This window comes from Salmo salar, chromosome 20 (assembly GCF_965601325.2).
Source record: "Salmo salar chromosome 20, fSalSal1, whole genome shotgun sequence".
In the NCBI taxonomy this organism is placed as follows: domain Eukaryota; kingdom Metazoa; phylum Chordata; class Actinopteri; order Salmoniformes; family Salmonidae; genus Salmo; species Salmo salar.
This window is the reverse complement of record NC_138310.1, coordinates 72,795,893-72,812,915: the sequence shown is the minus strand read 5'-3', so window position 1 is coordinate 72,812,915 and position 17,023 is coordinate 72,795,893. Positions and strand designations below refer to the sequence as shown.

At 44.1% G+C, this 17,023-nt stretch overlaps 1 protein-coding gene across 3 annotated transcripts in view; it reads right to left on the bottom strand.

Moving 5' to 3' along the window:
• Positions 1-17,023, bottom strand: part of LOC106581302 (chloride channel protein 2) — a 265,810-nt gene that overhangs the window by 28,389 nt on the left and 220,398 nt on the right. For all 3 annotated transcript variants that reach the window (XM_045703912.2, XM_082966717.1, XM_082966718.1), the window contains exons 16-17: positions 10,248-10,381; positions 298-488 (exon numbers count right to left, since the gene is read on the bottom strand). In XM_045703912.2, the coding sequence (XP_045559868.1) occupies positions 298-488; positions 10,248-10,381 (325 nt within the window). The remainder of the gene's footprint in view (positions 1-297; positions 489-10,247; positions 10,382-17,023) is intronic.

Below are 17,023 nucleotides of genomic sequence, written 5' to 3'. Positions count from 1 at the left end.
GGGGACTCCAGACATGATTGACCTCATAGTGTGTACTGTTAGCTTGGTGTGGTACTGGGGACTCCAGACATGATTGACCTCGTAGTGTGTACTGTTAGCTTGGTGTGGTACTGGGGACTCCAGACATGATTGACCTCATAGTGTGTACTGTTAGCTTGGTGTGGTACTGGGGACTCCAGACATGATTGACCTCATAGTGTGTACTGTTAGCTTGGTGTGGTACTGGGGACTCCAGACATGATTGACCTCAAAGAGTGTAACGTATAGCTCGGTGTGGGTTGTCAAGACTGTACTTACCTGGAACCGGACCTCCTGGTTAACCCTCTGGGAGCCGTCCTCACTGCCCGGATGGGAGACCATCGACAGGCGCTTCTTCTCAGCAGTAGCCCGGTCTCTCAGGTACTCCAGCCTCCGTGGCCGGCCCAGCTGTAGGGACAGGAGGGCTTGGAGCTGGGCACGCTCAATAGAACCCAGCAGGATCATCGACTCTGAGGGTTGGAGGAGAGAGAGAGAGAGAGATTTTTTTTCTTCAAACTCAGAGTCCAAACTTGTTTCCTGTTTCCGGTCACAACTTGCAGACCTGTTTACGCTGCTGTGCGTTTTTGTTGCCGATCTTACTTTGATACCTTACGGTTTTTTACTTTTTCATTACCGTATATTTTTACTTTTTCCCTCACTCAACTTTTTTCATTCAACTTTTTCACCCCGGAGGTTTTATCTGGACATGGTTCGTCAGGACTTCAAACAGCCGAAGCTAAGTAACATTAACATGATGCCTTCTAATTGCAGTCGTTGTACTTATAATATACAGGAGAACGATCGCCTTACGGCAAGGATAGCTGTGCTGCAAGCCCAGCTTCAGACGCGATCGTTAGGCAAGGGTAATTTCAGTGTAGGAAAGGATGAAACAGCGTCTGTGCCACCAGTAAGTACAGATAGTAACGTTAGTATAAACCCCCTCGCACGGTCCCCGCAGCCGGACATTTTTCTCATGGCTTCTGGAGGGAAACGCTGTAGGAATGCTCAACCGGTGTCGCTTATTCAGCCGACAGAAACTTTCAACCGGTTCTCCCCATTAAGCGAGTCGGAGTCGGAGGCCGAGACTTCTCTGGTCTCTACTCCTCCCGTTGTGGGGTCTGAGACGCCGACGGCTCCCACCATTAGCTCTGACAAATTGAAAACCCTAGTCATTGGCGACTCCATTACCCGCAGTATTAGACTTAAAACTAATCATCCAGCGATCATACACTGTTTACCAGGGGGCAGGGCTACCGACGTTAAGGCTAATCTAAAGACGGTGCTGGCTAAAGCTAAAACTGGCGAGTGTAGAGAGTATAGAGATATTGTTATCCACGTCGGCACCAACGATGTTAGGATGAAACAGTCAGAGGTCACCAAGCGCAACATAGCTTCAGCGTGTAAATCAGCTAGAAAGATGTGTCGGCATCGATTAATTGTCTCTGGCCCCCTCCCAGTTAGGGGGAGTGATGAGCTCTACAGCAGAGTCTCACAACTCAATCGCTGGTTGAAAACTGTTTTCTGCCCCTCCCAAAAGATAGAATTTGTAGATAATTGGCCCTCTTTCTGGGACTCACCCACAAACAGGACCAAGCCTGGTCTGTTGAGGAGTGACGGACTCCATCCTAGCTGGAGGGGTGCTCTCATCTTATCTACGAACATAGACAGGGCTCTAACTCCTCTAGCTCCACAATGAAATAGGGTGCAGGCCAGGCAGCAGGCTGTTAGCCAGCCTGCCAGCTTAGTGGAGTCTGCCACTAGCACAGTCAGTGTAGTCAGCTCAGCTTTCCCCATTGAGACTGTGTCTGTGCCTCGATCTAGGTTGGGCAAAATTAAAAATGGCGGTGTTCGCTTTAGCAATCTCACTAGTATAAAGACCTCCTCCATTCCTGCCATTATTGAAAGAGATTGTGATACCTCACATCTCAAAATTGGGTTACTTAATGTTAGATCCCTCACTTCCAAGGCAGTTATAGTCAATGAACTAATCACTGATAATAATCTTGATGTGATTGGCCTGACTGAAACATGGCTTAAGCCTGATGAATTTACTGTGTTAAATGAGGCCTCACCCCCAGGTTACATTAGTGACCATACCCCCCGTGCATCCGGCAAAGGCGGAGGTGTTGCTAACATTTACGATAGCAAATTTCAATTTACAAAAAAAAACCCAACAATGACGTTTTCGTCTTTTGAGCTTCTAGTCATGAAATCTATGCAGCCTACTCACTCACTTTTTATAGCTACTGTTTATAGGCCTCCTGGGCCATATGCAGTGTTCCTCACTGAGTTCCCTGAATTCCTATCGGATCTTGTAGTCATAGCAGATAATATTCTAATTTTTGGTGACTTTAACATTCACATGGAAAAGTCCACAGACCCACTCCAAAAGGCTTTCGGAGCCATCATCGACTCAGTGGGTTTTGTCCAACATGTCTCTGGACCTACTCACTGCCACAGTCATACTCTGGACCTAGTTTTGTCCCATGGAATAAATGTTGTGGATCTAAATGTTTTTCCTCATAATCCTGGACTATCGGACCACCATTTTATTACGTTTGCAATTGCAACAAATAATCTGCTCAGACCCCAACCAAGGAGCATTAAAAGTCGTGCTATAAATTCTCAGACAACCCAAAGATTCCTTGATGCCCTTCCAGACTGCCTCTGCCTACCCAAGGACGTCAGATGACAAAAATCAGTTAACCACCTAACCGAGGAACTCAATTTAACCTTGCGCAATACCCTAGATGCAGTTGCACCCCTAAAAACTAAAAACATCTGTCATAAGAAACTAGCTCCCTGGTATACAGAAAATACACGAGCTCTGAAGCAAGCTTCCAGAAAATTGGAACGGAAATGGCGCCACACCAAACTGGAAGTCTTCCGACTAGCTTGGAAAGACAGTACCGTGCAGTATCGAAGAGCCCTTACTGCTGCTCGATCATCCTATTTTTCCAACTTAATTGAGGAAAATAAGAACAATCCGAAATTTCTTTTTGATACTGTCGCAAAGCTAACTAAAAAGCAGCCTTCGCAAATGGAGGATGGCTTTCACTTCAGCAGTAATAAATTTATGAACTTCTTTGAGGAAAAGATCATGATCATTAGAAAGCAAATTACAGACTCCTCTTTAAATCTGGGTATTCCTCCAAAGCTCCATTGTCCTGAGTCTGCACAACTCTGCCAGGACCTAGGATCAAGGGAGATACTAAAGTGTTTTAGTACTATATCTCTTGACGCAATGATGAAAATAATCATGGCCTCCAAACCCTCAAGCTGCATACTGGACCCTATTCCAACTAAACTACTGAAAGAGCTGCTTCCTGTGCTTGGCCCTCCTATGTTGAACATAATAAACGGCTCTCTATCCACCGGATGTGTACCAAGCTCACTAAAAGTGGCAGTAATAAAGCCTCTCTTGAAAAAGCCGAATCTTGATCCAGAAATTATAAAAAACTATCGGCCTATATCGAATCTTCCATTCCTCTCCAAAATTTTTGAAAAAGCTGTTGCACAGCAACTGACTGCCTTCCTGAAGACAAACAATGTATACGAAACGCTTCAGTCTGGTTTTAGACCCCATCATAGCACTGAGACTGCACTTGTGAAGGTGGTAAATGACCTTTTAATGACGTCAGACCGAGGCTCTGCATCTGTCCTCGTGCTCCTAGATCTTAGTGCCGCTTTTGATACCATCGATCACCACATTCTTTTGGAGAGATTGGAAACCCAAATTGGTCTACATGGACAAGTTCTGGCCTGGTTTAGATCTTATCTGTCGGAAAGATATCAGTTTGTCTCTGTGAATGGTTTGTCCTCTGACAAATCAATTGTAAATTTCGGTGTTCCTCAAGGTTCCGTTTTAGGACCACTATTGTTTTCACTATATATTTTACCTCTTGGGGATGTCATTCGAAAACATAATGTTAAATTTCACTGCTATGCAGACGACACACAGCTGTACATTTCAATGAAACATGGTGAAGCCCCAAAATTGCCCTCGCTAGAAGCCTGTGTTTCAGACATAAAGAAGTGGATGGCTGCAAACTTTCTACTTTTAAACTCGGACAAAACAGAGATGCTTGTTCTAGGTCCCAAGAAACAAAGAGATCTTCTGTTGAATCTGACAATTAATCTGGATGGTTGTACAGTCGTCTCAAATAAAACTGTGAAGGACCTCGGCGTTACTCTGGACCCTGATCTCTCTTTTGAAGAACATATCAAGACTGTTTCAAGGACAGCTTTTTTCCATCTACGTAACATTGCAAAAATCAGAAATTTTCTGTCCAAAAATGACGCAGAAAAATTAATCCATGCTTTTGTTACTTCTAGGCTGGACTACTGCAATGCTCTACTTTCCGGCTACCCGGATAAAGCACTAAATAAACTTCAGTTAGTGCTAAATACGGCTGCTAGAATCCTGACTAGAACCAAAAAATTTGATCATATTACTCCAGTGTTAGCCTCCCTACACTGGCTTCCTGTTAAGGCAAGGGCTGATTTCAAGGTTTTACTGCTAACCTACAAAGCATTACATGGGCTTGCTCCTACCTATCTTTCCGATTTGGTCCTGCCGTACATACCTACACGTACGCTACGGTCACAAGACGCAGGCCTCCTAATTGTCCCTAGAATTTCTAAGCAAACGGCTGGAGGTAGGGCTTTCTCCTATAGAGCTCAATTTTTATGGAATGGTCTGCCTACCAATGTGAGAGACGCAGACTCAGTCTCAACCTTTAAGTCTTTACTGAAGACTTATCTCTTCAGTAGGTCCTATGATTAAGTATAGTCTGGCCCAGGAGTGTGAAGGTGAACGGAAAGGCTGGAGCAACGAACCGCCCTTGCTGTCTCTGCCTTGCCGGTTCCCCTCTTTCCACTGGGATTCTCTGCCTCTAACTCTTTTACAGAGGCTGAGTCACTGGCCTACTGGTGTTCTTCCATGCCGTCCATGGGAGGGGTGCGTCACTTGAGTGGGTTGAGTCACTGACGTGGTCTTCCTGTCTGGGTTGGCGCCCCCCCCCTTGGGTTGTGCCATGGCGGAGATCGTTGTGGGCTATACTCGGCCTTGTCTTAGGACGGTAAGTTGGTGGTTGGAGACATCCCTCTAGTGGTGTGGGGGCTGTGCTTTGGCAAAGTGGGTGGGGTTATATCCTGCCTGTTTGGCCCTGTCCGGGGGTATCATCGGATGGGGCCACAGTGTCTTCTGATCCCTCCTGTCTCAGCCTCCAGTATTTATGCTGCAGTAGTTTATGTGTCGGGGGGCTAGGGTCAGTCTGTTACATCTGGAGTATTTCTCTTGTCTTATCCGGTGTCCTGTGTGTATTTAAATATGCTCTCTCTAATTCTCTCTTTCTCTCTTTCTGTCTTTCTCTCGGAGGACCTGAGCCCTAGGACCATGCCTCAGGACTACCTGGTATGATGACTCCTTGCTGTCCCCAGTCCACCTGGCCGTGCTGCTGCTCCAGTTTCAACTGTTCTGCCTGCGGCTATGGAACCCTGACCTGTTCACCGGACGTGCTTGTTGCACCCTCGACAACTACTATGATTATTATTATTTGACCATGCTGGTCATTTATGAACATTTTAACATTTTAACATTTTGACCATGTTCTGTTATAATATCCACCCTGCACAGCCAGAAGAGGACTGGCCACCCCTCATAGCCTGGTTCCTCTCTAGGTTTCTTCCTAGGTTTTTGGCCTTTCTAGGGAGTTTTTCCTAGGGAGTTTTTCCTAGCCACCGTGCTTCTTTCACATGCTTTGCTTGCTGTTTGGGGTTTTAGGCTGGGTTTCTGTACAGCACTTTGAGAATATCAGCTGATGTACGAAGGGATATATAAAAATAAATTTGATTTGAGAGAGAGAGAGAGAGAGAGAGAAAGAGAGAGAGAGAGAGGAGAGAGAGAGAGAGAGAGAGAGAGAGAGAGAGAGAGAGAGAGAGGGAGAGAGAGGGAGTGAGTGAGAAGGGGTGATGAGGGTGGAGAGAAAAGGAGGGGGAGAGAGAAAGAGAGCAGGGAAAGTAAGGGGCAGCAAGGGAGAGATGGATGGAGAGAAATATGAGATGAGAGTGCAAGTAAGAAGGGAATGGGATGATGAAGAGAGGACAGATATGATGGGATGAAAGGCAGAGAAGAGACAGATGAGAATAAAAAGAAGAGGGATGATGGAAGAGAAGAGAAATGGAGAGAGAGGGGCCAGGAGATTAGAATGAGATAGGAGGGGGAGGACAAAGTGGGAAGATGTGATGGAGGAGAGGAGAAAGAGAGGTCTTCTAGAACAGTATTTAATGTGCAGACTGCAGGGGACTCCTAAAACATGTTTCTGCATGGTGAGTTATGTAACTAACAACAGCCAGGCGTCTGAGTGTGAGTGTGTGTGTGTGTGTGTACATGAGGGGGTGTGTTTGTTTGTTTAAAATAATTGCCCCAGCTAATTGCTTTGGCATCGCTACACAATTACAACAGACTTGGCATACTGAATAAGAATATATAACTTGAATGTGTGTGTGGGGGAGTATTTATTTGACTGAAAATGTCCTGTAGTGTCTGTAATTTGTGTGTGTGTCTGCGTCTGTAAAGTATGAGTGTGTGTGTGTGTGGGTATCTGTGTTAGAGGTCGACCGATTATGATTTTTCGACGCCGATACCGATTATTGGAGGGTCAAAAAAGCCGATAACGATTAAAGCCGGACAATTTTTTTTGTTATTTATTTGTAATAATGACAATTACAACAATACTGAATGAACACTTATTTTAACTTAATATAATACATCAATAAAATCTATTTAGCCTCAAATAAATAATGAAACATGTTCAATTTGGTTTAAATAATGCAAAAACAAAGTGTTGGAGAAGAAAGTAAAAGTGCAATATGTGCCATGTAAGAAAGCTAACGTTTAAGTGCCTTGCTCAGAACATGAGAACATATAAAAGCTGGTGGTTCCTTTTAACATGAGTCTTCAATATTCCCAGGTAAGAAGCTTTAGGTTGTAATTATTCATTTTACATTTTAGTCATTTAGCAGACGCTCTTATCCAGAGCGACTTACAGTAGTGAATGCATACATTTTAATTCATACATTTTTTTTCCTGTACTGGTCCCCCGTGGGAGTCAAACCCACAACCCTGGTGTTGCAAACACCATGCTCTACCAACTGAGCCACACTATATAGGAGTTATATGACTATTTCTCTCTATACAATTTGTATTTCATATACCTTTGACTATTGGATGTTCTTATAGGCACTTTAGTATTGCCAGTGTAACAGTATAGCTTCCGTCCCTCTCCTCGCTCCTACCTGGGCTCGAACCAGGAACACATCGACAACAGCCACCGTCGAAGCAGCGTTACCCATGTAGAGCAAGGGGAAAAACTACAGAGCGAGTGACGTTTGAAACGCTATTAGCGCGCACCCGGCTAACTAGCTAGCCATTTCACATCGGTTACACCAGCCTAATCTTGGGAGTTGACAGGCTTGAAGTCATAAACAGCGCAATGCATTGCGAAGAGCTGCTGGCAAACGCACAAAAGTGCTGTTTGAATGAACGCTTACGAGCCTGCTGCTGCCTACCATCGCTCAGTCAGACTGCTCTATCAAATCATAGACTTAATTATAACATAATAACACACAGAAATACGAGCCTTAGGTCATTAATATGGTAGAATCCGGAAACTATCATCTCGAAAACAAAAAGGTTTTCCTGTCAGTGAAATACGGAACCGTTCCGTATTTTATCTAATGGGGTGGCATCCCTAAGTCTAAATATTCCTGTTACATTGCACAACCTTCAATGTTATGTCATAATTACGTAAAATTCTGGAAAATTAAAATTAGAGCCAGGAGGCCCAAACTGTTGCATATACCCTGACTCTGCGTGCAATGAACACAAAATGACACAATTTTACCTAGTTAATATTGCCTGCTAACCTGGATTTCTTTTAGCTAAATATGCAGGTTTAAAAATATGTACTTCTGTGTATTGATTTTAAGAAAGGCATTGATGTTTATGGTTAGGTACAGTCGTGCAACGATTGTGCTTTTTTCGCAAATGCGCTTTTGTTAAATCATCCCCCGTTTGGCGAAGTCGGCTGTCTTTGTTAGGAAGAAATAGTCTTCACAGTTCGCAACGAGCCAGACTGCTGCATATACCCTGACTCTGTTTGCAAGAGAAGTGACACATTTTCCCTAGTTAAAAGAAATTCATGTTAGCAGGCAATATTAACTAATTATGCAGGTTTAAAAATATATACTTGTGTATTGATTTTAAGAAAGTCATTGATGTTTATGGTTGGAGCAACGTGTACCTAAGCGATTATATGCAACGCAGGACAGGCTAGTCCTGTTGGGGCTCGGGGGCAGTATTGAGACATTTTGAAAAAAATATGTGCCCATTTTTAACTGCCTCCTACACCAACTCAGAAGCTAGGATATGCATATTATTAACACATTCGGATAGAAAACACTCTGAATTTTCTAAAACAGTTTGAATGGTGTCTGTAAGTATAACAAAACTCATATTGCAGGCAAAAACCTGTGAAAAATAGATCCAAAAAAAATGTGGATTTTGTGACTGTACTATTTAGTGTCATTGTTTTATAGATACCATAGTGAGAAAGGATTCATTTCGCAACACCTACGGCTTCCACTAGATGTCAACGATCTTTATAAAGTTGTTTGAAGCGTCTATGATAAACAGAGAGCAAATTAGAATCCAAGGAAGTTGACATGTCATCACTTCATTTTTTTGCGCCTGCGCATAAATCTGAGAGACGTGAGTTTGTCATCATTTTTTATCTAGACATAGGATAGGTTGTGTGAAAATATTACTGATGTTTAACGTTAAAAATGGACCAAAAGATTAATGCTAAACAACATTTGACATGTTTGAACGAACATAAATAGATTATTTACTAGGTTTTTTTAGCTTTTCGGCGTGATTTTACCAGCCCCACACCACGTTTTGTGGGAGCATAATGAACGCTAAGTACTTGGTGTTATTTGGACATAAATTATGAACTTTGTCAAAAGAAACCACATTTGTTCCGGACCTGGAATGCCTTCCGGACCTGGGATCCTGCCTTCTGATGGAGATAATCAAAGGTAAGGGGGTATTTACAATGTTATTATCGATTTTAGATGATGCTAACTGTATAGCATAGCCTGTTGTTCTTAGCATAGCACCCCGTTTATTGCAAAATGTGATTTCCCAGTAAAGTTATTTTGAGATCTGGCCATTCGGTAGCAATTACGAGATGATAATATATTATTCTTTGAATGACAATATTATAATTTACCAATGTTTTCGAATAGTAATTTTGTTATGTTCACCGGAAGCATTTCAGAGAAGAAAAAAATCTGAATTTCACGCTACTGTAAAATGCTGTTTTTGGATATAAATATGAACTTGATGGAACAAAAAATGCATGTATTGTATAACATAATGTCCTAGGAGTGTCATCTGATGGAGATTGACAAAAGTTAGTGCATAATTCAAGCTGGTTTCTGCTTTTGGTGATGCCTGACCTTGAATTGAAAATGGATGTTTGTACTTTTGTGGCTATGTACTGTCCTAACATAATCTAACTTTATGCTTTTGCCGTAAAGCCTCTTTGAAAATCGAACAATGTGGTTAGATTAAGGAGATGTTTATCATTTAAATTGTGTAAAATAGTTGATTGTTTGAATTTCCAGCCTTGTTAGCAATCCCGGCTCGGGGTTCATTGCTAACCTGTAGCCCCAACAGGTTAAACTAGTAATATCATCAACCATGTGTAGTTAACAAGAGATTATGATTGATTGATTGTTTGTTATAAGATAAGTTTAATGCTAGCTAGCAACTTACCTTGACTTCTTACTGCATTCGCGTAACAGGCATGCTCCTCATGGAGTGCAATGTAAAGCAGGTGGTTAGAGCGTTGGACTAGTTAACCGTAAGGTTGCAAGATTGAATCCCCGAGCTGACAAGGTAAAAATCTGTCTTTCTGCCCCTGAACAAGGCAGTTAACCCACCGTTCCTAGGCCGTCATTGAAAATAAGAATGTGTTCTTAACTGACTTGCCTAGTTAAATAAAGGTAAAAAAAATAAAATTAATAAAAAAAAAAAATATTCCGGCAAATCGGCGTCCAAAATACCGATTTCCGATTGTTATGAAAACTTGAAATCGGCCCTAATTAATCGGCCATTCCGATTAATCGGCCGACCTCTAGTCTGTGTGTGCATGTCTCACCACTGGACTCGAGCAGGGCCAGGGTCTTGAGGTGTCCAGCCAGCAGTACATCATGCAGGTCTCTGTAGCAGCAGTTGAGGGTGATGTAGGTCACATCCCTGATCATGATGTCCTCCACACGAATATTATACTTCCTGAAAGACGATAGGAGAGAGGGATGACGAGGGGAGGAGTGGAAGAGAGGGAGTGGTTATTTGTTATTTGCACCACCTATACAGTCAGTGAGTGACAACTATTAGAAAATCGGAGTGAAAAGTTAAGCCAAAAAAAAATGTAATCTGTCAATTCCTCTGTCCTTTCAGAGGTGACTTTGGAACTACATCCTAGTCAGTCCTGAACTTATTGCTACAGAGGTGAGGTTGTATCCGGACGTAATAGTTGTACTGTATAGGAGGTGACTGTGTGAGAGAGCAGGTTCTGCCTCAGAATATTTGTGGTTCTACCCCTCTACCCCGGCCACACAGTACCCTAGACAGGTTTCCTTCCTGCCAGACAGGCTGAGCGTGCCAACCTTCGACACGACAGCAACACTAGGTTCCGCTGCCAAGTTCTGTCCGTGCCAACCCCGACGCAGGCCAACCCTCTGTCCCTCTACAAGATCTAAAACCCATATTCCTGTACTGCCCGGTTTCTGTACACCAATACAATAACCCCCTCTGTAGCTTTAAACCAGGGAATCAGTTCCCAAGTATTCCCACAAATAAAAAAAGTAATATGTGATTGTGTCTCAATGTAAATAAGGTATGAAATTATTGTTATTTTCAAATACAATCCCTTTTTAGACTTAGTTTGGGTCAATTTGCAGTGCACAAATTATTATAATTACGTTCTGGCCCCCCAACCAGCCGCTCTAAACAAATACAATAATCCCCTATATAGCAGACCTAATATAATGAGCACTTCAATGGTTCTGAAACCAATAAACAGAAACCTGTTTCTTACTGTATCTGTCTCATAACTTCAGAGTACAGTGGACTGTTGGCACATTGACACACACACACACACACACACACACACACACACACACACACACACACACACACACACACACACAGAGAAAAAGTGATGTGCATGTAATTGTTGCCTCACCTCTCTCTCTCCAATCAGTTAGATGGCGCCGACAGACATGGCAGCTCTAATTCTAGCTCCTTAGCAACTGTGCAGTATTTAGTTTTTTTGTGTTTTATTTCTCACATTAAAGCCCAGAAAGTTTGTGTTATTACATACAGCCAGAAATAACTTTTGGATATCAGAGCGGAGGTAACTCACCAGCATTTTGACCAGGAATACGACTTCCCCGAATTGGACCCTTTGTTTGTACCACTCAGGGCAATTGAACTTATCCCAGAGGCTGCTCCAAGATGCCGCCGGCAGAGAAGAGGTGTTTGGAGTGGACTTCTAGTCCGACTCAGGAGGCGTATATTACTCGCTAATGTTCAGTCTTTGGACAATAAAGTAGACGAGCTCAAGGTGAGGATCTCCTTCCAGAGAGACATCAGGGACTGTAACATACTCTGCATCACGGAATCATGGCTCTATCCGGATATACTGTCCCCGTCCATACAGCCAGCTGGGTTCTCAGAACATCGCGCAGACAGGAATAAAGAATTCTCCGAGAAGAAGAAAGGCGGGGGTGTATGTTTCATGATTAACTACTCATGGTGTGATTGTGATAATGTACAGAAACTCAAGTCCTTTGTTCACCCGACCTAGAATACCACACAATCAAATGCCGACCGTATTACCTCCCAAGAGAATTCTCTTTGGTTATAGTCACAGCCATGTATATTCCCATCAAGCCGATACCACGATGGCCCACTGGACTTGGTGCAAACTGGAAACCACATATCCTGATGCCGCATATATTGTAGCTGGGGATTTTAACAAAGCAAAGTTGAGGAAAACGCTACCGAAGTTCTATCAACACATTGACTGTACTGTAGTTCCCGCGCTGCTAAAACACTCGGCCACTGCTACTCCAACTTCCGGGATACCTACGAGGAAATTATTGTCTCCCTTCGGCAAATCAGATCTTCACTTTATTTTGCTCATCCCTTCCTATAGGCAGAAATTCAAACAGGAAGTACCTGGCCTGAGGTCTATTCAACGCTGGTCTGACCAATCAGAATCCATGCTTCAAGATTGTTTTGATCACCCGGAATGGGATATGTTCAGGGTAGCCTCTGAGAATAACATTGACGTATACATTGACATGGTGACTGAGTTCATAAGGAAGTGTATAGTGGATGTTGTTCCTACTGTGACTATTAAAACCTACTCAAATCAGAAACCGTGGATAGACGGCAGCATTTGCGCAAAGCTGAAAGTGCAAACCAACGCATTAAACCATGGAAAGGTGACTGGGAATATGGTTGAATACAAACAGTGTAGTTATTCAGTAAGGCATTCAGTAAGGCAATCAAACAGGAAAAATGTCAGTACAGAGACAGTGGTGTTGCAATTCAACGACTCAGATACGAGACGTATGTGACAGGGTCTACAGACAACCACAGATAACAAAGGGAAAACCAGCCACGTCGCTGACAACGATGTCTTGCTCCCACACAAGCTTAACACCTTCTTCGCCCGCTCTCAAGGACTGTGGGCTCTCGTTCTCCGTGGCCGACATGAGTAAGACATTTAAATGCGTTAACCCTCGCAAGGCTCCATCCCTAGTCGCGTCCTCAGAGCATGTGCAGTCCAGCTGGATGGAGTGTTTATGGATATAGTCAATGTCTCCCTATCCCAGTCTGCTGTCCCCACTTGCTTCAAGGTGTTAACCATTGTTCCTGAACCCAAGAAAGCAAAGGTAACTGAACTAAATTACTATCGCCCTATAGCACTCACTTCTGTCATCATGCCGTGCTTTGAGAGGCTAGTTAAAGATCAAATCACCTCAACCTTACCTGACACCCTAGACCCACTTCAATTTGCATACCGCCCCAATAGATCCACAGTCGATGCAATCGCCATCGCAGTACACACTACCCTATCCCATCTGGACAAGAGGAATACCTATGTAAGAATGCTGTTTATTGACTATAGCTCAGCCTTCTACACCATAATACCCTCCAAGCTCATCATTAAGCTCAGGACCCTGGGTCTGAACCCTGCCCTGTGCAACTGGGTCCTGTACTTCCTGACGGGCCGCCCCCAGGTGGTGAAGGTAGGAAACAACACCACTTTGCTGATCCTCAACACAGTGGCCTCATAAGGGTGTGTGCTCAGCCCCCTCCTGTACTCCCTGTTCACCCATGACTGCGTGGCCACTCATGCCTCCAACTCAATCATCAAGTTTGCAGACGACACAACAGTTGTAGGCCTGATTACCAACAATGATGAGACGGCCTACAGGGAGGAGGTGAGAGCCCTGGCGGAGTGGTGCCTCGGGAAAATAACCTCTCCCTCAACCTCAACAAAATTAAGTAGCTGATCGTGGACTTCAGGAAACAGCAGAGTGAGCAAACTCCTATCCACATCGACGGGACCGCAGGTGAAAAGCTTCAAGTTCCTCAGCGCACATATCACTGACGATCTGAAATTGTCCACCCACACAGACAGTGTTGAGAAGAAGGTGCAACAGCGTCTTTTCCACCTCAGGAGGCTGAAGAAATTTGGGATGGCCCCTAAAACCCTCACATTTTTAGATGCACAATTGAGAGGATCCTGTCGGGCTGTATCACCACCTGGTACAGCAACTGCACCGCCCGCAACCACAGCGCTCTCCAGAGGGTGGTACGGTCTGCCCAACGCATCACCGGGGGCACACTGCCTGCCCTCCACGACACCTACAGCACCCAATGTCACAGGAAGGCCAAAAATATCATCAAGGACATCAACCACCTGAGCCACAGCCTGTTCACCCCGCTATCATCCAGAAGGCGAGGTCAGTACAGGTGCATCAACGTTGAGACCGAGAGACTGAAAAACAGCTTCCATCTCAAGGCCATCAGACTGTTAAATAGCCATCACTAGACAGCTACCACACGGTTACTCAACCCAATCCTTAGAGGCTTCTTCCCTATATACATAGACATGGAATCACTGGTCACTTTAATAATGGAACACCAGTCACTTTAGTGGTAAGATGACGCGGATGCTACGCTACAGGACTGTTTTGCAATGAACAGACTGGAATATGTTCCGGGGTTCATCCAATGGCATTGAGGAGTATACCACCTCAGTCATTGGCTTCATCAATAAGTGCATCGACGACGTTCTCCCTACAGTGACCGTACATACATATCCCAACCAGAAACCATGGATTACAGGCAACATCTGCATCGAGCTAAAGGCTAGAGCTGCCGCTTTCAAGGAGCGGGACACTAATCCGGATGCTTATAAGAAATCCCGCTATGCCCTCAGACGAACCATCAAACAAGCAAAAAGTCAATACAGGTTTAAGATTGACTCCTACTACACCGGCTCTGATGCTCGTCGGATGTGGCAGGGCTTGAAAACTATTACGGACTACAAAGGGAAACCCAGACGCAAGCTGCCCAGTTGCAAGTGTCTTCACTGACATTTTCAACCTCTCCCTGACCGAGTCTGTAATACCTACATGTTTCAAGCAGACCACCATAGTCCCTGTGCTCAAGGAAGCAAAGGTAACCTGCCTAAACAATTACCGCCTCATAGCACTCACGTCGGTAGCCATGAAGTGCTTTGAAAGGCTGGTCATAGCTCACATCAACAGCATCCTCCCGGATACCCTAGACCCACTCCAATTCGCATACCGCCCCAACAGATCCACAGATAACGCAATCTCACTCCACACTGCCCTTTCCTACCTGGACAAAAGGAACACCTATGTGAGAATGATATTCATTGACTACAACTCAGCATTCAACACCAAAGTACCCACGAAGCTCATCACTAAGCTAAGGACACTGGGACCCTGGGACTAAACACCTCCCTCTGCAACTGGATCCTGGACTTCCAGACGGGCCGCCCCCAGGTGGTAAGGGTAGGCAGCAACACGTCTACCGCGCTGATCCTCAACACTGGGGCCCCTCAGGGGTGAGTACTTAATCCCCTCCTGTACTCCCTGTTTACCCACGACTGGGTGGCCAAACACGACTTCAACACCATCATTAAGTTTGCTGACGACACAACAGTGGTAGGCCTGATCACCAACAACGATGAGAGGTCAGAGAACTGGCAGTGTGGTTCCCTGGACAACAACCTCTCCCTCAATGTGAGCAAGACAAAGGAGCTGATTGTGGACTACAGGAAAAGGCGGGCCGAAGAGGCCCCCATTAACATCGACAGGTCTGTAATGGAGTGGGTCGAGAGGTTCAAGTTCCTTGGTGTCCACATCACCAACGAACTATCATGGTCCAAACACACCAAGACAGTTGTGAAGAGGGCACAACAAAACCTATTCTCCCTCAGAAGACTGAAAAGATTTGGCATGAGTCCCCAGATCCTCAAAAAGTTCTACAGCTGCACCATTGAGAGCATCCTGACCGGTTGCATCACCGCCTGGTATGGCAACTGCACGGCATCTGACCGTAAGGTGCTACAGAGGGTAGTGCGTACAGCCCAGTACATCACTGGGGCCAAGCTTCCTGCCATCCAGGACCTATATAATAGGCGGTGTCAGAGGAAAGCCCATAAAATTGTCAGAGACTCCAGTCACCCAAGTCATAGACTGTTTTCTCTGCTACCGCACGGCAAGCGTTGCCGGAGCGCCAAGTCTATGACCAAAAGGCTCCATAAAAGCTTCTACCACCTAGCCATAAGACTGCTGAACAATTAATCAAATGGCCACCGGACTATTTACATTGATACACCCCCCCCCCCCCCCCATTTGTTTTGTACACTGCTGCTATTCGCTATTTATTATCTCTGAATAGTCACTTCACCCTACCTACATGTACAAATTACCTCAACTAACCTGTACACTGACTTGGTACGGGTACCCCTGTATATAGCTTCGTTATTGTTATTTTATTGGGTTACTTTTTATTCTTTTTTACTTTAGTTTATTTGGTAAATATAACTCTTCTTGAACTGCACTTTTGGTTAACCTCTATGGGCAAGGCGGGACGAATTCGTCCCACCTACGTAACAGCCACCTGAATTCAGTGGCGCGATTTTTGAATCGTTTGAAATACTATTACTTCAATTTCTCAAACATATGACTATTTTACAGCTATTTAAAGACAAGACTCTCCTTAATCTAACCACACTGTCCGATTTCAAAAAGGCTTTACAACGAAAGCAAAACATTAGATTATGTCAGGAGAGTGCCCAGCCAGAAATAATCAGACACCCATTTTTCAAGCTAGCATATAATGTCACAAAAACCCAAACCACAGCTAAATGCAGCACTAACCTTTTATGATCTTCATCAGATGACACACCTAGGACATTATGTTATACAATACATGCATGTCTGTTCAATCAAGTTCATATTTATATCAAAAAACAGCTTTTTACATTAGCATGTGACGTTCAGAAAAAGCATACCCCCGCAAACTTCCGGGGAATTTACTAACAGTTTGCTAAATTACTCACGATAAACGTTCACAAAAAGCATAACAATTATTTTAAGAATTATAGATACATTACTCCTCTATGCACTCGATATGTCCGATTTTAAAATAGCTTTTCGGATGAAGCACATTTTGCAATATTCTAAGTACATAGCCCAGCCATCACGGCTAGCTATTTAGACACCCGGCAAGATTAGCCTTCACCAAAATCCTATTTCCTATAAGAAAAATGTTCTTACCTTTCCTGTTCTTCGTCAGAATGCACTCCCAGGACAT